Below are 22,529 nucleotides of genomic sequence, written 5' to 3'. Positions count from 1 at the left end.
GGGGGGAGCTTACAGGGCACGGGCAGTGCTGGGGACCTGCAGAGAACCCGGGAAACGTAGCTGGGTGACAAACTTTGCTCCTTTTAATACAGCATAGTCCAGGCTGGCAAAGCAACTCATTACAATTTCCAAAAATCAACCAAAATATCCCCAAAGCATCAGGAAATGAGTGAAAGCCTCCAAACACCCTCACCGCCCCCGCAGCCCAGGGGATCTCAGAGCTTCGGGAGTCTCCTGTTTGATTTTCCAGAGGCACCAACAAAACCCTCGGTGACATTTGGACTTAATTAAGCAGCCGTCCGTCCGATGGGCGCATCCTAATTAATTTGTGGCTCCCCCTCGCACCTCCCGGCCGCCACCTAGCGCCCAGCCCCGCGGGGACAGCCGGGGGACACCGGTGGGGGGGGCTTTGCGCGAGGGCGCAGAGATCTGGGGACACCGGGATGCTGCAAACCCCCCCATCGCCCCCAAACACCCCCCAATGCTCCGTGCTGCACCCCAAAGAGCCCGCGTGACGTCAGCAGCGTGACGTCACATCTCCGGGGAGGGAGGGGGGCATCGGGGGGAGGCGCTCCGGAGGCTCCTTCCTCTTCCTCCTCCTCCTCCTCCTCCTCGCAGGATGCGCGGGGGCTTCCCGGGGCTCTCCCTGGCGCTGCTGGCTGCGGAGAGCGCTGCGAGTGAGTGGGCGCGCAGGGAGCGCGCAGGGAGCGCGCAGGGGGCGCAGGGGGCGCGCAGGGGATGCGCGGGGGGGATGAAGTGGGAGTAAGGGGGGAGTAAAGGGAGAAAAAGGGGAGAAGGCGCTGCGCCCCCTCCGTTCCCCGAGCTTTTTGTATCGGGACACCGCTTTCTCCCCCTTTTTTTTAAAAAAAAAAAAAAAGAAATTGAATTTTTTTGAACTTTTTGTTTCTTTTCGAATTCGAATTCCGGCGCCCTTTATCTGAGCCCGCCTTCGGCCAAGCCCCTCGGTGGCGCCGGCTGCGCTGCTGTGACAAGCGGCCCAGGGGCTGGAAGCCCGAGATAAAGGCACGGGCTGCGGATCCTGGGGGAGGCTGCGGGTGGCATCTTTAGGGTGGCATCCCCCAGCACCCTCTCCTTTTCTCCCAGGGCTCGGCACCATCCTCCACTACCTGTTGCGGGGGCAACTGAGCTGCTTTTGGCTCACCGTCGCCTGCCTGGCACCCGGCTGCGTGCCTCAGCTCCTCAGCACCCTCTGGTTCAAGGCAGACGGCCGCCCACCCAGCTGCGGGCTTCTCATCCTCCACATCCTGCAGCTGGGCCTCTGGAAGCGGTGAGATCCTCACCCCACGACCCACCCAGCCTCCCTACACCTGCCAAAAAATCGGGGTGGACGTCCCACGGTGCTGCCCTTTGCAGGTATTGGGATGTTTTACGGCTGGAGGCGAAGGCGAGCGGCAGCGCCGGTGCCGGGGAGGTGCTGCTGCAGCTTGGGGACGTCTGCGTGCTGCGGCTGCTGGAGGCTCTGCTGCAGACCCTGCCTCACCTCCTGCTGCAGGCCTACGTCGTCGTGGCCGTGGAGCCCTCCAGCTTTGTGCCCGGTGAGCAGGGAGCTCCCCGGAGGATGCTTCGTGTTGAAAAGGGGGGATGAGTTTGGGTGGGTGACGTGTTCCCACCTGGCAGGGCGCAGAGCGGGCTCTGCGTGGAGAATTGTGCTGCAGAGCGGGTAGGAAGCCCTGATGCAAGGCAGTCAGGGATAAATACGGCTTAAAAACACGCTGTGGTTGAGCCTGGAGGAGTTTCTGGGCTGACCATGGCTTTTCCCAGCTGGCACGGACACTTCTTGCAGCGTAGGGAGCATCTCCGTGATACCTTGGTTGGGTTTTGATCCAACGCCCATTCCCTAGCTCCAGCCAAATCATGGTGTGGTGCTGAGCATTTAGGGCTTGGGGGCTGTGTCACAGAAAAGGGGAATTTCCAGTTGTTTTGCAAAGGGAGAAGCTGGGACACGTGCAAGGTCAGTCTCCAAGTCGTGGCAGGCTCAGGTCCAACCGCAGCGAGCGGAGATGGAGCCTCGGGCAGGCACCGGCGCGCAGCAGAGACCAGACTTGGGATGAGCTGCTTGAAATCCTCCAGCGGCTAGCATCTGTCTAGCTTGGATGGCTGCTTGATGGCTCCTTCAAGCAGAGACGGGGTCCTCAAGGTGGTCGGGTGTCCTCCGAGCCCCCTCAAGACCTCCCCTGTCCCCATGCAGGTGTCAGCGCTGGGCTGTCCCTGCTGTCCCTCTCCTGGGCCTTGGTGTCCTACAGCCGCTTCTCCTGCCTGCTGAAACCCGGCCACGTCCGCCTGCCGGCCGCAGCCCTGCTCTGCCTGCTGCTCTGGAGGACGGGGATGCTGGGGACCCGCGTCCTGGCCCTGGTGCTCTTCACCAGGCTCTATTCCTGCTGGGTTTTGGCTGTGGCAGGTGAGACCCACGCTCCTCAGCTTTTTCACCCCAATCCCTTAGGCATCCGGGGAGCCGCTCCCAGCTCCTCCGGGGCCGTTTTGCCCCTCTCGGTGCCATCCCCTCGCAGGAATCCGCTGGCTGCTCATGGCCTTCTGGCTGGTGGCCCAGCAGACCGACATCGTGGCCCAGCCGTGCCGCTGGAGGCTGTTCAATGCCCTGGTGGGAGCCGTGTACGTCTTCTGCTACATCAACATCCAGCCGGGGGCCTCCAGGCACAGGGTGGCTGTGTTTTACCTGGTGAGTACCCTGGGGGGGGGGCGTGGAAATTCTCTTTTATTTTTATTTTTAAGCACCGGATTTTATTTATTTACTTACTTAATAGGCTGGGGAAGAAGGGAACTTGCAATGTAGGCGCAAAATAAATCAGCAGCGTCTCAACTTAGAGCTGGTGCTCGTCGTTTGAAGCACCCTGAAGCCCTCCGAAGGACCCGAGTGACTTTTCTCTCCCTTCTGCTCCCCAGGTAATGCTGGTGGAAAACACCCTCCTGCTGCTGCTGGCCACCGAGTTCCCGCAGGCAGAGGCGAGGCACAGCCTGGGCGTCACCGGGGCCGTCTTGTCGGGGTCTGCCCTAGGTAAAACCCCCTGAATTTAGCACCTGGATCGCGTGTTTGGAGAGCAGCTCGAGCAAACGAGCTGCAGTTTCAGTTGCATGGGGGAATATTTGCTTTATGTCTTCGAGCTTAAGCTTCTGGATTTATTTGGGTATCCCCGAATCCACCTGGAGTTTCATTTCTCAGCTTTATTGCTCAGTTTGGGGTGGAGGTAAGGAGGTGGCGTAATATCAGAGCGGTGAGGTTTGGAGCAGCCTCCTGGCAGGGAGTAAATTTGGGAAGAGATGGCTCCGAGTGGCATTGGGTGAGCTTTTAAAAGCAAACGGTGATGGAGGAGGGGGTTTGAAGCTTCAGAGGGGCACGGGTGCTCACAGGAGGTGTTCATGGAGCTGATGTCCTGCAGGAATGGGAGGCTGCTGGTCCTGGTGCTGGTCCTCCAGGAGGAAGGTCGGGTACCTTAAAATGAGACGTGGAAGTGGGGTGAAACCCACTGGTGTCTCTCATTCAGGAGAAGTGGGATGAGATGAGGGGTGAAGGAGTCTTGCACCATGCTCGCACGATGCCCAACCACAACCGCACCGAAATGCGGCCAGGATTTGTCCCTTGACGCTTTTCTGCTCTTTTGCAGGCGCCGCAGCTCTGGTGGTTTATTACAGCCTGCTCCACCCCAAGTCCGCGGAGATCTGGGAGGGCTTCCTGGAGAAATCCTGCCGGGCCGCGGCTGCGGGTGACGATCAGGATGCTGGAAGCAGCTCCCAAACGGGGCAAAGTTTGGGAATTTCGGGAGATGGCGAGTGCTTGGAGGTGGAAGGGACCACAACAGCTCCCGAAAAGGGGAACGGCTCCTCGCTCCTGCATGTTGGAGAGTGCTTGGAGGATGCGTGGACAACCCATCACCACTGGCTGCTGGTGAGGCTGGCCTTGAAGACGGGCGACGTGTCCCAAATCAACGCAGCTTTCGGGGATGGTGGCATGGGAGAGGTGTACGCGGACAGAGCCCGGCCCGGGGCAGAGCTGTGCCTCCCCACGAGGGAAATCGCTCCCGTGCGCCTCGGATCCGATCTGAGGGATGCGAAATTGGGGGTGGCGAGGAAAGGAGGAGGCAGCAAAGGTGAGGTCGGGGATGAAGCAGCGCAGGAGGATGGAGCAGGGCAGGAGCCTGCTCCTCGACCTTCCACCTCCCCACCCAGCAGCTCCTCCGTGGTCCTGGACGAGGTTTCCTCCGTCTACTTCACCGCCAACGCCAGAGGCATCACCTCTGCTGGTGTGGTGACAGCCACGGCCACCTCCACGACCCTGCTGCAAGGGGACAACGAAGCCCGGCCTCCCCCGGGCTGCCTGGCAGGAGGAGGAGGAGGAAGAGGAGAGGATTCATCCCTCGGGATGGCGAACATCAGCCCCATCCTGGGCTCCTGCGCCCGCCAGCACCTGCAGAGCAGCTCGTCCCTCTGCAGGACAAGTGGCTGCGGGGCAGCAGAGCCCCCCGGGACCCCCATGGGGTGGCAGCACGTCCAGGACACCCAGCAGGGGACTGTCCCGAGCAAGCTGAGGCCACCGTGCTTCACCTCCACCCCCAAGGCCGAGCCTAAACCCTGCTGCCAGGCAGATGTGGTCCTACACGGCGAGGAAATCGCCTCCCCTCCTGGAGCATCTCCTGCTTCTGGAGAGCCTCGGCAGCTGGAGTAGCTTAAACGTCTGGGTTTGGGTATTTATTCGACTTATTTATGTAAAAAAAACCCTACAGGCAGCTGGGGCAGCCTGCCTTTTAGGCATTTGGGAAAGTTGGGAAAGGTGACCTCAAGCAAGTGCTTGTAGGAGCTGCGGATCTGCCCTACATGGAGACCTGGCTGCTGTCCCCTGGGCTGCAAAGCTGCCCAAAGCAGGAAACTTCTCAGGTTTTTCTCACTAAACCAGAAATTTAACGGGCTTTACCCCTCCTTCTGGGCAGAGCAAGCCCCAAATCAAGGCTGAGCGCTGCTCGGTTTTATTTTTCCCCTTTCTTTGTCCTCCCTGTCCCATCCCCTCCTGCCAGGGTGGAAATTTGGGATCAGGCAAGATGAGGTTGGGAAAGAAAACGCATTCCCCGGTTTGCCATCCTGCCCTGGTCCACAGAAGGATTTACACCATCCTCGCCGCTCTGATGAGTGATAAATGGATTTAACCCGCTGGGAATTGCCCCGAACAGCCTCAGATCTGGTTTAGCTTTAATCACAAAACTCACTTAGGGTCAGGAGGAGGTTGGGAGGGCCGCGTCCTACAGCAAAAGTCCCGCAGCAGCGAGCAGAGGGCGAGCAACCACCCCTCGGAGCAGCCAGGAAGGGAACGAAGCTCCTTGTCCCTCGGCCACCAGAGGGAGATGCTGCCCAAGGCTTCCTGAGCAGGCACCCATGGGGTGAGGGGAGAGGGGTGTGTGGGACCCTCACCACCTCCACATCCCCTATGGGAGCTGCTGGGGGTGAAACGGGGGCTCTGGGGTGCTGGGGGTGGCTCCTTCCAGCTCCCCAAACCTCCCCGTGTCTCAGGGGACCTTGGGGAGCCTCTGCTGGGGTTTCTCCCTCCACAGAAGGGCTGGAAGCTCGGCACGTCCCCATCCCCAGACCCTCCGACGCCCCGGGATAAAGGATTTCTGCTCGTTTGTGGCTGGCGAGACTGATTTTTGCTCGCTTGGCTCTTCAGGAAACCCTCAGTTGTGCCCCAGTGACACCGCAGTGGGGACGCAAGGAACGGGGCGCAAGGAACGGGGTGACAGAGGGTGACAATGCAGGGAGTGACCTGCGGGAACGGCCTGTGCCTCTGGTCACTCACCTGGAAAAAAAAGGAGCAGGAACAGAGCCCGCGGCCCTCCTGGAGCCACAAACAATGCCCAGGGCAGCACCGGCGCTTGGGGACGCAGCCGGCACCGTCCCCTCCACCCCAATCCCCTCCTGGGGTGGTTCTGAGCATGGTCCAAATAAAAAAACGGGTTGGAAGGTGGTGGCAGGGCACAAGGGGTGGTCGCAGCCCGTCCAGCAGCGGGTTTGGGGTCTGGCCTCGTCCACCCATGGGGATTTAAAGAGGGGAAGGTCCAGGAGCTCCTGCCCTCCGCTGCTGCTTTGGGTCAAGGCACGGCGCGAACCACCCAGCTCCGAGGTGATGCAAGGCCCTGAGCCAACCCCATAATATTTTACCCACAAAGCAAAAAAAAAAAAAAAAATATTCTCACTTCCAAAAATACCAAAACAGCTGAATTAGAGAAAAATATTTGCCCCCGGGTGCTGTTGGTTGTTTTTTCCAAGCCGTGACTCGGGACGGTTTTTGGTTCCCTTTTTGGTGCTTTGCCTGTTCCCGTAAAGGGCACGGGGAACCCAGGGGCTCATCAGGCCCCTAATGAGGGCTGTGACTTAATGAGACCCCCAAGGACCGTGCTTTGTGTGCAGGATTGGGGCCAGGGAACCAATTTTGTGGGATCGGGATCAGGACCAGGACTGCTCAGCTCTGTTTTGGGGGGATTTTGGGCGGCGAGGGGTCTGCGGGGATGCTGCAGGCGGAAAGAACCGGCACTGCTGGAATAAGGGGGACCCTAAAAGCGGCCTTAAAAGAGGGGGGTGACACCAGGACACGCGTGGGGTGGGCACGGACACGGGTGGGCGCTGGGATGGGGACGGGGGGGGCGCGGGGATGGGGGGCGCAGGGATGGGGGGCGCAGGGATGGGGGGCGCAGAGATGGGGGCGCGGACACGGGTGGGATGGGGGGACGGGGACACGGGGGGGATGGAGGGAACACGGAGGGACACGGAGGGGACCCGGGGGGGGCCGTGTCCAGCCCAGCAGCCGGGGGTGGGACCGGGGAGGGGTTTGCGGGGCGGCGGCGCCTGCGCGGGGCGGCGGCGGAGCTCCGCGAAGTTGTGCGGGGCCCGGGGAAGTTTTTGGGGAGGCGGCTCCCGGTGCCCAGCCCCGGTTCCCGGGTGTGTCCCGGTCCCGGTGCCGGTGCCGGTGGCTTTCCCGGTGCCGGTGCCGGTACCGGTACCGGGCCGGCCATGGCTTTTCGGAGGCGAGCCAAGAGCCACCCGCTCTTCAGCCAGGAGTTCCTCATCCACAACCACGCCGACATCGGCTTCTGCCTGGTGCTCAGCGTCTTCATCGCCCTCATGTTCGAGGTGAGAGCCCCCCCGACGCCCCCCCCGAGGCTCCCCCACTCCCCACGGTCCCGTTTCCCACGCGTGTCCCCCCCTCGGGACACCCCCACCCATCTCCGTGTGTCCCCCCTCCTGCTGTGGATGGGGCACCCTGGGTGCCCCTCACCCCATTATACCCCCCTCTAGGGGCTGTGGGGCAGGTCCCCGCTGTTTTTGGGGCACCAGACCCTCTCCATCCTCGGGGCACCCCATTAATCCTCGGGGCACCCCATTAATCCTTGGGAAACCCATTAATCCTTGGGGAACCCCATTAATTCCCGGGGCACCCCATTAATCCTCGAGGCACCCCATTAATCGTTGGAGAACCCCATTAATCCTCGGGGCACCCCATTAGTCCTTGGGGCACCCCATTAATCCCCAGGGCACCCCATTCACCCCTCACCACCAGTGGGACCCTTTCCCCCAAACCCTCCCAAAACGGACCCAGCTGTGTGCAGGACCCCACCGCTGCCTTTTGGGGTGCCCCATCCCCACTCCAAATAAAACCCTTTAGCACCACTGAGGCTCACGGGTCTCCGCTGGGTGCTCGCCAACCCCGCTTCTCCTTTTGGCTCCCCAAAATCTGCCTCCCCTTGCTGGGAAGGGTCCCTGCCCCTCACAGCTCCCTGAGCACCATCAGCCTCCTGTCCCGTGCCCGGCGGCTGCCTCAACCCCCAGCCTCCTGCGAGGAAACCTCCAGCCCCGGTGGATGCTTCCAGGTCTCCTTTTGGGGCTTTTCCTCCACTTTGTCCCCTTTCCAGGTGCTTTTTCCAGGTGCCGTGGGACGAGCACCGCGGGCTCCTGGGCCCCCGGCCTCCCCTCGTCCTCCGCAGGGAAACTTTGGGTTGGCGAGAGCCCCACAAAGGCCGAGCAGCGCCTTGAACGCCGCCTCTCCCCCTGCTCCTTCCCTCTCCCAGCTCCCTTTTCTCTCTTTTATTTTTTTATTTTTTTATTTTTTTCCTTTTTCCTCTCCTCTTTTCGGGGAGGAGACAGGGGAGGGCTGGAGGCCGCCGCGCAGCCTTCACCCTCTCCGGCCTCCCTACGTGGAGGCACCTCGGGTGGGCAGCGGCCGGAGCGGATCCCCCCTAAAACCCTGCCCAAACCCTCCCCTCCAGCCCAGTGCCACGTTTCAACAGGGAATCCGGGGACGGGAAAAGGGGTGGCCGGGGAGAAGGGGGGGAGCCTGGCAGAAGAGGAAAGGCTCCTTCCCCAGCAAATCGCAGGAGGAGGAAATCCATTTCCTTACCCCCCTCCCGATGGCAGCCCCCTCCTCTTGGCTTTTCTTTCTTTATTTATTTTTTTTCCTTTTCCTGACTTTTTTTTTGCTTTTTTTTTTTTTTTCTTCCTGCAAAGGCGTTGAATGAGCTGCTGAGTGCGTGGCACGGATTTATGTAAGGGACGGCTCCTAAAGCTCCGGCGGGAGGGCCGGCGCCCGTCCCAAAACCGCCCGCAAATGCCCCGAAGTTGGGCAAAAAAAAAAAAAAAATTAAAAAAAAAAATCGCCTGGGTTGCATCTCCCACGAGGTTTTCTCTCCCCGCAGCTGCTGCTTTCGGGGTGCTGCTGCTTTTGTGGGATTTCAGGGGCCGTGACGCCCCGAGGGCTGCTTTTCCCAAAATAACCCCTCTCCGATGCGAGCAGTGACCCCCCCTGGGGGGCTCTTGTGTCATTATCGTTATTATCACTGCTGTTACTGTTATATTATATTTCGTTTTCCTCCTGCTTTGTCTTCCCCCGGAGGAGAAATCCTGCTCTGCTCTTCCCCGGGCCACCCCCCCCCGAGCCGCCCCCACGGTGAGTTTGGGTGGCAGCTCGGCCGTGTCACCTCCCGGTGACATCCCCGGCCCTTCCTCCTCCTCATCCTCCCCCTGGTCCCGCTGGCTTCCCACCTTCCCGACGGCGGAAACGGCCGAGTCCTGCTCACAATGGGGCCGTTTCCTGCGGAGGGGAGGGTTTGTGGGGCACGCAAACGGGATTTTTTAACCTTTTCCCAGGCAGCCCCGCGCCGGGCGGGGTGGAGGGGATGCTCCAAGGCTCGCCGAGCATCTCCCCGCCTCGAAATCCACCTCCAGCATCCTCTTTGGCTCACGACCTCTTCCCATTCCCGGGGGATCGATGGCACAAGGAGCCCAGTCCGCTTTTGGGGTGCTGCCCTGGCCGATTTGGGGATGGGGCGCTGGCTATTGGTGTGCCGTGCACCTTGTGGGGATGCACAGGAGGGCAGTGAAAAGTTTCTGTGGTTTTTGTTGTTTTTTTTTGTTTCTCCCAAACCATTTTAAGTTTGGAAACGCGAAACAGCTGCTCTCCATCTTTGCATATCTTTCTTTTTTTTTTTTTTTTTCTTTTTCACCCTTTTTGGCAGAAAAATGAAACCGAAGCCGGGCTCGGCTGAGCCCCCAGCTGTCCAGCTCACGTCAGGGCGCACGGTGCGGGGCCGGGCAGCATCCCCACGGGCTGAATTTGGGGGAAATCCTGCCGTTTCGGGAGATTTCTCTATCAGATGCCACGATATGTGCATGATGGGGAAACCGAGGCACGGTTTTAGGGCTCCTTCCCACCCAGAACCGGCTGCTGTGGGCACGTGGGGTCAGGGCTCAGTGTGTGCTGAGGGAATTTGGGGTTCAATATCAGACCTAGAAGGGCTCGAAGCTGCCTGGAATGGGGTCACAGGCCGGGATTTCGTGCAGAAGTGACTTTTCCCCGGCCATACTGGTGACCCCGGGCAGCGGAGGGGCTGTGAAGGCGGCTGTTTACCTTCCAGGGCTCTGGTCCAAAGTTTGGTCTCCGGTGTACATACGGGGCCCGGGTTGAGCCATCCCAGCTTGGGGGCTGATGTGGTTTTTCCTTCAGCAAACGCTCCGGCTGGTGGAGGGGAAGAAAACGGAGCAAAATCTCCCCATGGTGTTTTATCTGTAATTAGAAGTTGTTTTTCAAGCCCGGGAAATATTTTCCCAGCTTGGGCTGCAGCAGCTCCCCCGGCCTCCCCCGCCAGGGCTTTGGAGCCGCTTCCTTCCTCGGGAGGAGCTGGAGCCCAAACGGGAGCGTGGCTGGGACCCCACAAATCCCACCGGGGTGAGGTTTTGGGGTGCAGGCAGCAGGGACAGGTTTTGGAGAGTGACCTGGTGCTTCCCCGGGGAAGGATGCTCGTGGTTGATTGACCCCAAAGGGTGCTGGTATCCCGAGGGACCTGGACAGGCAGGAGAGGGGCCATGGCCGCCAGGACATGGGGCCATGGAGCTGGGCACCCTACAGGGGCACCCAGGGGTGTCCCCAAGCCCCAGCTGTGCTGTGATCCTGGGATTTTGGGGTAGGTGCTCAGATGCGTGCACTCAGGGTCCCTTATTACAAGCAGCTTGCGTGCTTGTACACGTGAAGCTGGGATTTTGGTTGGACTCTTGTCTCATGGGGGAAAAAAAACATCAAAAAAGGGCCAGGGAAGCTTCGGTGCTTTGTATCAGAGACCAAACCCAGGTGATGTGCAGCTTTGATGCGTGGCTGAGGAGCAGCCCAGGCCACTCTGAGCATCCCACCTTCCCAAATCCACCTGATTTAAGCACATCCCTCATGCCAGGCAGGGTGAGGAGCATCGTCCTCACCCCTTTGGGTTGCACAGGGGTGCCTGGAGCAAGCAAGGAGCGTAGAGCATTTCCCATATGGTCCCCACGTGGCTTGGCCAGACGAATCCCGCTCCCACCTTTGAAAAATTCCCTCACCGGGCTGTGGTTTCGGAACGAGCACCGCTGCAGGTCTTGTGCCTCTGAATAATGCTTGCCCTGCTCTTCCCGTTACCAACTTCTCCTTTCTCTGGCCGAGAGCTTGATGTGAGCTCAAAAAGCACCGCCAGCTGCTTCCCGAGCTGAGAAATCCTCAGCTCTGCCTTGCAGGGGAGCTGGAGGTGCCCTTTCTGGAGGTGCCCTTAGTGTCGAAGTGGTGGGGAGGATGCTCTGAGCCCTCAAAAAGCCCCGGGACTGCCTCCAAAGACTGCAAACGAGGCTCCCCTGATGCCCACCAGCACCCACGGGGCTGGTCACGGCCCCTCTGGCTGGTTAGGAGGCTTCATCCCGGGGGTGCCACCTCTGGGTGGCAGCCAGACAGAGGCAAAAACCCCAAAGACATCCCTGCAGCATCATGGCCAGCACTGAACCTATGCATTTACCTCGTGCCCTGCACCAGCTTGCCATGGGCTTTAGCTGCACGGTCCCGGCCGTGCCGTAGCGCTCCGGGTGAAGGAACTTCTCTTTCCTCTCCAGCAAGGCTCGCAGGAGCCAGGAGCGTCTCCGTAAGCCAGCCACGCGATGCATTTTTTCCATTACCACCCCAAATCCTGCCCCGTGGTCTCCTTCTCCTCGGGCACTTTGCGTCTTGTTTCTCCACAAGCGTTTCGGTGCCGGGCTCCAGCCCCTTGCTCAATGCTCCTGGGGGTGGGACGGGAGCACTTGGCAAAGCCCCCGGGTTGTTTTTTTCAACCCCCCCCCCCCACCTCCTTCCAGCGAGACGTGAAGCAATCTTTCCAGCTGGGTTTTTAACAGCCTGCAGCTCTCGAGATGTCTGGGGGAAGCACAGCAGCGGGATGGGATGCTCGGCTCTGCCCCATCGCCACGAATCTTCCTGCTTCACGGCCAGGGTTTTTTTTTCCTTCAACTAAAATTGATAAATGAAGAGCAAGCAGCGCAGCCCTGCTTTGCAGAGGACCCCATGTCTCATCCCAAGGGTTTTATTTCATTTGATTTCATCTGGGGGTTGAGAGAGGGACGGGGACACGCAGAGCTCGGTGAGGCCACGGCAAGGGTCACACCTGGATGGGTGCTGCCGGAGGGATGCAATAGGAATCCTCAGTCCTCAGTAGGAAGCAGGATCTCCCCTCGTCAGGCTTTGCTGGCTTCTCCAGCTCTCTCCCTCTTTTATCCATCCCTTTCTCCTTCCCAAATCCCTTCTCCCATCACCTGCTGCCTGCACATCTCCCTTCTGCCCCGCTCGCATCCCCTTTCCCAGCACGGTAGGAAAGGGGAACAAAGGTTGGCAGAGGAATTAATTAATGAATTTATCAATGAATTTGCTTTATCCCCTCCAACTCCTGTGTGTTTTTGACAGGTTACAGCCAAGACAGCCTTCCTGTTTATCTTACCTCAGTACAACGTCAGTGTGCCCACAGCAGGTAAGAGGCGCTGCTGTCCCCATGCGATTGCCCCAAATCCTCAAAATGGGGAAGCCCCAAATCAGCTTCCACCGATGTAGGCTGCTTGGATCTCGCCTGGTGGTACAGAAAACTTGAAAAATCAGAAACAGGGGGAAGCAGGGCTCGGTCCCTGCTTGTGTTTTGGCTGCTGCCTCCCAGCCTGGCAGTGATTTGGGCACCGGCGTGGGCCAAAGGCTCGGGGCACAGAAAGCTGCCCCTAAGGAGAAGCTGAGAAATCATCCAGCTGATGATGAGGGCGGTTGGGATTAAAGAAAATAAGGCGAGGGGAGACAGCTGGTCTGCCCTGCACTTTCCTGAATGTCAGGGTTGAGGAACTCCAGATTAAATTGTGGTCTGCGCTCCCACAGAGCCCAGTCCAGACAGTTTCCGCTGCCCGTGTGCTGGGTGATTTATCCCTCCCTGCTGCCAGGAATCCCAGGGGCTCCGTAATCACCTTGCTTGGGGTGTGTGACAATCAGAGAAGAAGCTGTCCCCCCTCTAGCGATGATTTAACCCAGGCTGGAGCCCTTTTTCCCAGCCCTGCAGCCCTTGGCACAGTCCTCACCTCTCTGTGCCTCCAAAACGGACAGCCCCAGCCGAGCTGTGTCAAGAATAACCCCACCCCAGAAGACTTAAGCCCTAGGAAATGTAGGAAATGGGTTGGGTTGGGAGATTTGACCCCAGGTTTGGTCTCTCTGCAGACGGGGAGCTGGTCCAATATCACTACGGGCTGAAGGACCTGGTCACCATCCTCTTCTACATCTTCATCGCCATCATCCTGCACGCGGTGGTGCAGGAGTATGCCCTGGACGTGAGTGTGTTTGGTGTCTTGGGTTGATGAAATATCTCAAATACCGCGGTGGGGACGTGGTCCTGCTGCAGTTAAACACGGCTCTGGTGTGATCCATGGGCTGGGGTGGCCGCGTGTGAGCCTTCATCTCTGGGGGCTGCTTGGGACGGGGAGGAAGAGGAGGAAGGAGGGTTGTTGGCCCGGCGGCTCACGTTTTCTTGTTCCTTTTCTCTCCCTCGGGCCCATCCCAGAAAATCAACAGGCGGCTCCATCTCTCCAAGGTCAAACACAGCAAGTTCAATGAGTCGGGGCAGCTCGTCGCCTTCCACCTCACCTCCTTGATTTGGTGCTTGTACGTCGTCGTGACGGTGAGGGCGCGGTGCCGGCTGCACTTGGGGTGCCCCGGGTGGAATTTTGGGTGTCCGGAGCACAAAACTCCCATGGGAGCAAAGAATTCACCATCAGCCCTTGGGCTGAGATGGGCACATTTTAGCAAAAGCTTAACCCAGGACCCCTGTGAGAAATAGGGGAAGGAATGGGCTTGACCTGGGGTTTGGTTCCTGTGATGCTGCTCATGGATCTGCTCACCCCACCGATTCCAGCAGGGCTGGAGAAGCAGCCTAACGACGAAGCCTTGTGCTGCTGAGAGCTCTTTTCCACGCCTGCAGATGTAAAAAAATAAAAATAAACACTTGGTTTTGGTCCTAAGCAACGTGATGGGGGAGTGGGAACGTGTACAGGACCAGGGTTTGAAGGGGACGGCAGAAAAGTAGCAGGGACAGAGGGTCCCTGTGGGGCATGGGGAGCAGAAGAAGAAAATCCTGGAAAAAAATGTGCTGATTTTGCCCTGTGGAAGGCTGGGTGGGATGAGTTACTTTGACTGCAGCTTGTGGGTCCTTCTGTGCTCGCTGACCTTGGAAGGGATTTGGGGCAAACGGGCAGATGTCCGTGATCCCTCTCTTGGTGAGGTGACAGTGGTGGGGGACGCAGAGAAAAAGGGAAACCATGCAGTGCCTCGGGTTGTTTTGGGGATGTTTCAGCCCAAAGCAGACGGGAGAAAAACTTGGAGTGGAAATGTTTCATATTTTTTTGGAGAAAAGGAGGGAAAAACAACAGACGGCGTGGGGAAGATGGGCTGGATTTGGCAGTGTGAAGCAGTGAGGATGCTCTGCTACCGGTTGGGGTCCAGCTGTGGTACCTGGCTTGGGGATGCTTGGGGAGAGGTCCTCTCCTGCTGCTCAGGGGTCCTGCCAGCCCTCCTTGGAGGACCTCGGCCACCTCCAGACTGGCATTTTTGGGGTCTGCAGGCCGTGTTCCTATCCTAGGCTGCATGGAAGGGGACATCCTAGCAAAGCCCAGCGCAGCACCCCTGTGGCAGGAGCTGTGCTTGTGTGGAACAAGAGGGGAGCCCCTGGAATCCGCCCTGCAAAGACAGGGGAAGGCGTGTGGGTGGAGAATTAAACTGTGCAATGCATCTTGAATTATTTCTGTGGGTGTGTGAGTCCTTCCCCAGCTCTCCTGCAGCCCCTCAGGCCCGGGCAGGCCGCTGGGAGGTCTCCCCGGAGCCTTCTCCTCCCCAGGCCCAACACCCCCAGCTCCCTCAGATGGCTCCAGAGCAGAGGGGCTCCAGCCTCTGCTCCTCCTTGGGGCCTCCTCTGGGCCACCCCCAGTTCCTATTTTCACTCCAGCACTAACCCACCCCGTTGTACCCACGTGCTGCCTTGATTTCCCTCGCTGAAGGCTCGCCTCTCTTCTCTTTTTCAGGAAGGATACATATCGAACCCCCGGAGTTTGTGGGAAAACTACCCGCATGTTTATCTTCCGTAAGCGCTCACAAGGGCATTTTGTTCTCGGGCTGACCGCTTCCTTCCTCTCTACGGTTTTCCCTGCGGCTGGGAGCGGGGTGCTGACGGCGCAGCGCCCTCCGCACGCATCCCGGGGGTGGCCATCTCCTTTGTGCTTGTGGGGAGGGTGTTCCCGGAGGGCTGCCTTCGTGAAGAAAGTCCTCACAGCTTGGTTATTCACCCTGGATGCCGCAGCACCTCGGGCAGGTTGCTTTGCTCTTTGTTTTTCCATGGTAGAAACAAAGTGGGGGGAGAATTCTCCCTTCTGTTTTTTTTTTTTTTTTTGCAAGAGTTTGGTTTGCTGAGAGCGTGGGCACAAAGCCCTGGAGAGAGCCCAGACTCAGCCAAATGGATGATTTCAGCCCAGAAATGATGCCTGTGAAAGGGGCATCGCCTGGTGTGGGGTGGCCGGGGATCCCCCCGTGCCCCTACACCTCACCCCATGCCTTTTAGGTTCCAGGTGAAGTTCTTCTACCTGTGCCAGCTGGCCTACTGGCTGCACGCGCTGCCGGAGCTCTACTTCCAAAAAGTCCGCAAGGTGAGAGCCAGATCGGGACCTGAGGCTCTTCGCCCTTTGGTTTTAGGGCAAATGGGATCCGGGAGAGGTGGGGACGGAGCGGGGCAAGGGGATTCATTCTGCTTTCTGCCCCTGCCAGGAGGACATCCCCCGCCAGCTGCAGTGCATCGCGCTCTACCTGGCACACATCGCCGGCGCATACCTCCTCAAGTGAGTCCCTGCCACCCTGCCCCGGGCTCGGGGCTGTGCAGGATTGGGATTTTTTTGCCCCAAAAGCTTCAGCCGGGGATGGGGGTCAAAGGGAGGAAAGGCGGCTGGGCTGAAGTTGAGCTTCTGGCTGCGGGATGGTAGACGAGGTGTTTTTATGGTGGTAAAGCTGCCGGTTTGGGCTGTTTCATCTCCTCGTTGCTGTGATGTTTTTGGGACAGGGATTTGGGGCAGATGGCCAGCTTTGGGCTGGTGCCTGCTGCAGCTATGGGATGGCAGATGTGAAGGACCAAAGCCGACCAGCCCGGTGATACTCATTTCTTTTTCCCCTCCTAGCTTAAGCCGCCTGGGGCTGATCCTCTTGCTGCTGCAGTATTTAGCCGAATTCTTCTTCCACATGGCCCGGCTGGTCTACTTCACGGACGAGAACAACGAGAAGCTGTAAGCGGGCGAGTCGGGAGGAGGAAGGGGCTGTTGAGCTGGCCGTGCTGGGCTCGGAGGTGGGATGTGCAAGGAGAGAGGTCTACAAAATGCTTCTCCAGCGTGTCGTGGCCTTGTGCTGCCGTCGAGGGGCTGTGCTGATGGAGTGACCTGCTGGGAAGGTGGCCGCGGGGCATGGAGGCTGCTCCTGCCGACACCTCTGCTTGCCTCTCCCTCCAGGTTTAACGTCTGGGCTGTTGTCTTCGTGGTCACCAAGCTCTTCACCCTCACCCTGTACATCTTGGTCATCGGCTTCGGGCTGCCGCGGGTGGAGAACCAGGCCCTCGAGCCGGAGAGGGGGAATCTCTTCAGTTTTCTTTTCAACAACATCCTCTTCAGGTAGGGATGTCCCCCGCCTGCTACCTCTTTGCATCGTTTCGCGTGGCTGCTGGCATGTGAAAACCTCCCCCGTCGTGTTCCTTGGTTGTTCTCCCGGCGTGGGTGAAAAAAGCTGAGTTTGGAAAGCCCAGAGGGGATCTGAAACCCACTCAGGGGAAAGCCCTGTTGAGCGGGGAAGGTGTGCAAGCAGCCAGCAGGGGTGAAGGCTCCTGAGCCACGGCAGCAATTAAATTAAGCTGTTAATTGAGGGAAATAACCTGTTGTAAAGGATGAGTGGAAGCAGGCACCGTAGGGAAGGACTCGCAGGTTCTCCCTTCTGCACCCGTAACTCTGCTCATGGGGATGTGGTCAACGGAAAGGAGTTTTTCCATCTGCTTGGCTGTGTTTTGGTGCCTGTTGATGCGGGGAGCAGAGGAGGGGATGGGTTCCCTGTGCCTTGCCATCTGCCCACCAGGGCTGGGAGCCCTTCTCACCATTCAGCTTCACTTCCAAAATCGCTAGGACTGGTGCCTGGCATCCATCCAGTCGTTCCCAAGCTTTTTCAAGCCATGGGTTACACCTGAGGATTCGGGGGACTCCCCAAGCACCTTTCCAACCTTGTAGAGAGCAGCTGGGGTTGGTTTCCCCTGGCAAAGATGGGTTGGACGATGCTGGTCGAGGTGACCACCCGCTCCTTGGAGGCCCTTGGCCAACGCTGCGGGTTGGAGGCCGGGTTTGTGGCGGCCCTGCTCCTTTTTTTTTTTTTCTCAGCCTGCCTCTTCTCCGCCCTTGCCAGAATGAGTGTGCTGCTGTTGGTGTGCCTCTTCCAGGCCTCGGTGATGTGGCGCTTCATCCACTTCCAGCTGCGGCGCTGGCGGGAGTACTGGCACGAGCAGAGCAGTCGGAAACGAGCCGCCGCCGCCACCGCCGGCGCCAAGCAGCAAGCCAAACCTCTCAAGAGGGACTCGGGTGAGCATCGACGGGCCCTGGGGTGGCACCGTGTGGAGCTGTGTCCTTGGTACCTGCCTCTCTTGCTGAGCGTGGGGTGATGTCCCAGGAACGCCGTGGGGCAGCCCCGAGAGGGTTTGAGGTTTGGGGCCGTGCGGGGTGAAGCAGGGTGATGTTTTCTCTCTTTCCATCCCCAGGTTACCACGAAAATGGAGTGGTGAAGGCGGAGAACGGCACCTCGCCGCGAACCAAGAAGCTGAAGTCGCCGTAAGGAGTGAGGGGAGCTCCTGGGGAGGAGGGCGAGACACCAGGACTAAGGGACCAGCCCGGCCTCCCGAGCCTCGCGAGCGGCTGGCACACACAGGTCGTCCTCCCAAGGTGTCTCTCGCTCCCCTCCCTGCCTTTCTTGCTCTCTCGAACCGTTTGCAATAAAACCAAAAAGGTCCCCTTCCCCTGCTCCCTCCCCCTCGTAGGAGCCTTTTCCGAGCCTCCTGGTTTTGCCTTCCTCGTTTCCACCGTAAATAAGCGTGCAATTTTGGTTTTCTACTTTAGTATTTGGTTATTTTGTTGTTCAAGTCATTTTTTTTTGTTGTTGCTACAAACGCATTGTAGGTGGTTCCGAACATTATTATTTTTTTTTTTTTTGTTTCTACAGCATGCTTCTCCCCTCCCTCTGTGCTGCTTCCCCGAGCCCCCGGGTCAGGGCCGTGCAGTTTGAAGGCTCCGCGTGTCTTTTATGGGAACAGGCTCCTGGGGAAAAGCGTTGGGGCTCTGTGACCCTGAGGCTCAGGGTGATCTCAGCTGAGGGTTGCCTCTCCTGGGGCACACCTGGCCAGCACTTGGCACGTGCTGCGGGCTGTCGATGCTGCAAATAGGGACCAGGGACTGAGGGAGGAACCTCAGTCGTGTCCTGTCTCACGATGGTCTTGTGGTTGAGGAGGGTTCCTCCAGCTCCTGGTTTTGAGCTAATTTTGGAGACGTGGGCAGCAGGGAAGGGAGATAAGATCCCTCTTCCTATAGGACCCGCGTCCTAGCCTTTGCTTGCCCCAGCTCTTCTGGTACAGCCGGGTCCCTTTTATCCTCTTGACCGCCCCATAGTTGTTTGGACCTCCCAGCAGCGAGAGCTGGGCTCGGGGTGCCGCAGCTCGTTGTGCCTTGTCGTGGGGCAGTGATATCCTCAGGTCCAGGTGAAACTTGGAGCCCTGCCCTGCTCTGAGCTCCTGTCAGCCTCGTGTGCCTCCTGGACCTGGTGTTCTCATGGCTCGTAACCACGTCCAGCTGAGCAAACTGGCTGCTGCAAGGGGGTTTTGCGTTTATGGGACTGTGCCCCTCGTGCTATCGCCGTAGCCTTCCTCGTCCCTTTCGTACCGGTCCGGCCGTGCCATCTGCAGCCACCAGCTTCTCTTTGTTTCCGAAGGATACATGGCCTGTATCCACCCAAGGTGCTATCAAATGCAGGGTTTCTTCCAAAAAATACCTAGCCCCTTCGTCCCTTTCTGAGCTGTGAATGAGGTGACGTGGAAGGGGAAGGAAGGGCGGCTGCAAGGAGCAGCTCGTGCAGTAGGAAAGGCCTGACCTGTGGGCAGATGGAGTTGTCTCAAACCTACCTCAGAGGCCAGCTGTGGCTGCAGACCACTCTTCCCTCTTGCTCCTGCCCGCTGCCACCCATACGTCTTGGCAGGAGAAGCCCAAATCCCACCGGCTCGGTCCCCTGCTGCCTCTTTGCCGGTGGGCAGCATCTTCTGCCCGGGGTTTCACGGGACACCGGGCTTCTTTGGGTGCCGTGCACCAGCCTGGATTGGGCAGGTGGGTGCTGAAGGGGCACCTCTCACCCCGTAGCTCTCCTCCAGGGATGCTTCTGTAGCCGGGCTTTGCTGTTGGTGCCTTTTGTGCAGCAAAGCCGGCTGTAGGCTTCGCTCTGCGTCGCTACGGCAGGAGCAGGCGAGCGGTGCGCGGGGTCGGGGAGAGGCTGGGAAGCCTTTGGTGCGCAAGTCGGGATCGAAGCCCACCTTCCTCGTGGGCAGGGGGGACGCGTGGTCTCGTGGCGTGTCCCTTGCTCAGCCCCGCGGGCGGCTGAGCTGAATCCGAGCGCGATTCGAGCTCGGGCTCTCGTGCGGTGGGGCTGGCACAGTTGTCTTTCATACTTTTTTTTTTCTTCATCCCTGTTTTGGGGAATGGGAGACAGTTGGTTCTCTGCCACACTTTGAGTTGTTTTTTTTTCTCCCCCTCTTTTTGTAGGTGTCTTTTTTCCTTTCCTCCTCCTCTCCGTGTTGAGCCTCAGCTAATGCTGGGCACCGGAGGGAGAAAATGCGTAGGGACATGAGTACAGTCGGTCAAATTCCGCTTGTTCCTCCATCTCTGTGACTTCTGGGTGTCAAACGAGATACCAGCAGGATTCTAGGGGAAGGATTCCTTCCCCCTTTTTCAGGAGAACTGAGGAAGGAGACTTTGGAGCAGAGCCCTTGTTGGCACCTTGCAGTCGCTCCTCGTAGTCCTTGCTGGGCAGATAATTCACCGTTTGGCTCAAACAGAGGCAGTGCAACGTGATGAGAGGGCAGGGAAAGAGCTTCATGTGAGGGAAGATGGGGAAAAAGGTCTGGTGCGAGACGCTTTTCCTGTCCACTGCCTCCTCCTTCCCCAGCCACCCACTGCCACGTGCCCTCCAGGAGCACCCGGTGGCCGGCGTCTCCAGACACAGTGCTGGGGCACTGGCTGTTAACAACTGACACAAACAATCCCCCAAAAAACTGGCTGCTGAATGATTCCTCCTCCTGCCTGCTTCTCTTCAGGCAGCTTTCCCACTTGCACAACCCTGCGTCTCCACGAAGTCACTACTTGTGTGTTGGATCCCAAGTGCCTTACGTTGCCAGGTAGCCTCCTGTGCTAGATCCGTGTGCTGTGTACCCGAAAGCCTTCCCTCTCTACGACTTCTGTACAGCATATGCCACATCCGTGTATTTTTGTTTGTTTGTTGGTTTTTTATGTTGTCTTTTTTTTTTCATAGAGCTACCAGTAAAAGGGACGGTTTGGTTTGGAAACATTTCCACGTTGCTTATTTTGGGTTGGGTTGGTTTTTTTAAACCTAGAGCTGATGTTTGTTGTTGGTTGTTTGTTGGTTTTTTTTTGTTTTGTTTTGTTTTGTTTTGTTTTGTTTTTTGCCCTCCGGTCTTTAGTCTTCTGAAATCTCCTCCTGTTGTGCCTGAGCGTGGCATGACCCCGTTGTTTCTCTGTGCTGAGCCTTTGCTGCGAGGCAGCACTCACCCTCGTCCCAGAGGTTTCCAGTCTGTCTGCTTCTGTCTCCGTCTTGTAGTGCAAACACCATCCACGGGCTGCGAGCCTGCAGCAGCTCCTCTGTGTCCACGGCATTTCTCAGCAGACCAAGCCTTCTTCTCAGCCCAAAAAGCTATTTCTTCCCTCAGATGGGGAATTTCCATTTCAAGCCCTTAGCAGTCCTCGACTGCTTTGCGTAGAGATGCTGAGAGCCCCCTTTGACTGAGTCGATGCTCTTCTTGCGCCCCATCCGGTCCAGCCCCGTGTCTTCTGCAATAAAAAAGAAAACCCAACAAACCCAACCCCAAACAGGAGCTCTTGTCTGCCGCAGCGTGGAAACTGGTAGAGACTACGCAAAACTTGCAAGTTCCTACTCCTGGTGTAATGCTTTTGCTTGCTCTGCACCCTTCCTGCGGGCATCAGACTGCTTTTGTAGTCTGTGTCTGTTACAGACCTAAGGTCGGGGACTGAGTATTCCGTGATTTTTGGTGTGATTTTTGGTTTTCCTGCCCTAGCCTAGGAAAGCTTTTGAAAAAACCCGACAGTAGTTCTCTCTTTTTGTCTTAGATAGCTGGGGTAATGGGCTTGGGAAGAGAAGGGGGTTGAGGAAGAACAGATGTAGCATTTCACTTACAATGTCTGAGTGACTCTTACATTATGGGGCATTACGGTTATGTTGTTTTTTGTTTAGGATTCTTTCTTCTTACTCATTTTGGGGTTAGTGGTAAAGAAAACAAGTTCCAGTTTCCCCATAGGTCCCCTTGCCCTTGACTCACTGTTTGAAGATGTATTTTTGGTAGGCTTCCCTGCTGGAGGGGAGAAAAGACTGCTCTAGGATGCCTCCCCCTGACCCCAAGTTACTCCAAAGCCTGTAGGTACCCCGGCTCTGTTGCAGTGCATGGGGATTTATGGCAGCACCTGCCTCTTGCCTCGGATGAACTCTTGGTAGACGGACCCCGACGTGCATCAACAGGAGGTGGAGATGCTGGGCTGTGATTTACAGCCTTCCTGTAAGCTTTAGGAGCGTGCTGTAGACAGTTTGGCAGGCTCGACACTCAAACTGTGAAGTATGTTACATAGCCTCGGGGCCGGGGGCGGTGGTTGCTGGCAGTGGGTTGTTGTAAACACCAGGCGGAGGCACAAAGCTTTTCCTTGGACATGTTGGGCTCCACGGACCAAACTTCAGCAAAGGAACCCAAGGAAAAATTCTGTTCTTCCATATTTAGTGCAAAAAGTTCCTGATTTTGGAGGGGGCGGGGGGGGAAGTGACCGCCTCCGATATTTTATCTCATTTGTTTCATCCTTCCTGTCACTTCAAATTTTTTTGTACGTTTTTTTGTTTGTTTGTTGACGTTTGTTGTTAAATGACTTTTGTGATAAACTCAACAAAAGTATTTTCGGAAATAAATAAAGAAAAGGCATAGATTCCTCCACTGCTGCTGTTCACCGATGCTTTATCGCGGTGCTGAGTTGTACGGTTTCACAGAGCAGGCTGGGGTGGGTTGTACTTCTCCTCCTCCTGCCGTGCTAGACGAGTCTGTTCCCTTTGCTGTGGCATCTATTGCCCTCAGATTCCCCACAGCTGCGGCTCCCATTCCTGAATTTTCCGTGTCATAGGCAGCTGCTTCTGAGTTAGTTATCTGTGGCTGCCTCGCTCGCTGGGAGTGGAGGATAAGGGCATTTGGGGGATATGATTTATTTGATGTGGCTTTGGTGGATGCTTTCTGGTGAGCTAAATTGTATACTTTCCGCAGCTGGCCCTGGGCACGCTACACGATTTGGTTGAGTATTAGGTTACCGTTTCATAGCATGTG

The 22,529-nt window shown here is 57.8% G+C and overlaps 2 protein-coding genes across 2 annotated transcripts; both read left to right on the top strand.

Moving 5' to 3' along the window:
• Nucleotides 1-619: 619 nt before the first annotated feature.
• XKR5 (XK related 5) lies at nt 620-4,699 on the top strand. Its single transcript, XM_032184513.1, has 7 exons — nt 620-677; nt 1,105-1,288; nt 1,375-1,556; nt 2,210-2,419; nt 2,529-2,698; nt 2,923-3,034; nt 3,642-4,699. The coding sequence occupies exons 1-7, from the start codon at nt 620-622 to the stop codon at nt 4,697-4,699; spliced, it is 1,974 nt and encodes a 657-aa protein (XP_032040404.1).
• Nucleotides 4,700-6,913: 2,214 nt separating this feature from the next.
• Nucleotides 6,914-22,148, top strand: TRAM2 (translocation associated membrane protein 2). Its single transcript, XM_032185299.1, has 11 exons — nt 6,914-7,149; nt 12,257-12,320; nt 13,043-13,152; nt 13,383-13,499; nt 14,896-14,954; nt 15,429-15,513; nt 15,632-15,702; nt 16,036-16,140; nt 16,360-16,518; nt 17,294-17,466; nt 17,643-22,148. The coding sequence occupies exons 1-11, from the start codon at nt 7,030-7,032 to the stop codon at nt 17,714-17,716; spliced, it is 1,137 nt and encodes a 378-aa protein (XP_032041190.1). The 5' UTR covers nt 6,914-7,029; the 3' UTR covers nt 17,717-22,148.
• Nucleotides 22,149-22,529: the final 381 nt, after the last annotated feature.

This window comes from Aythya fuligula, chromosome 3 (genome assembly GCF_009819795.1).
Source record: "Aythya fuligula isolate bAytFul2 chromosome 3, bAytFul2.pri, whole genome shotgun sequence".
Lineage (NCBI taxonomy): Eukaryota > Metazoa > Chordata > Aves > Anseriformes > Anatidae > Aythya > Aythya fuligula.
This window is presented reverse-complemented; position numbering and strand designations above follow the sequence as displayed.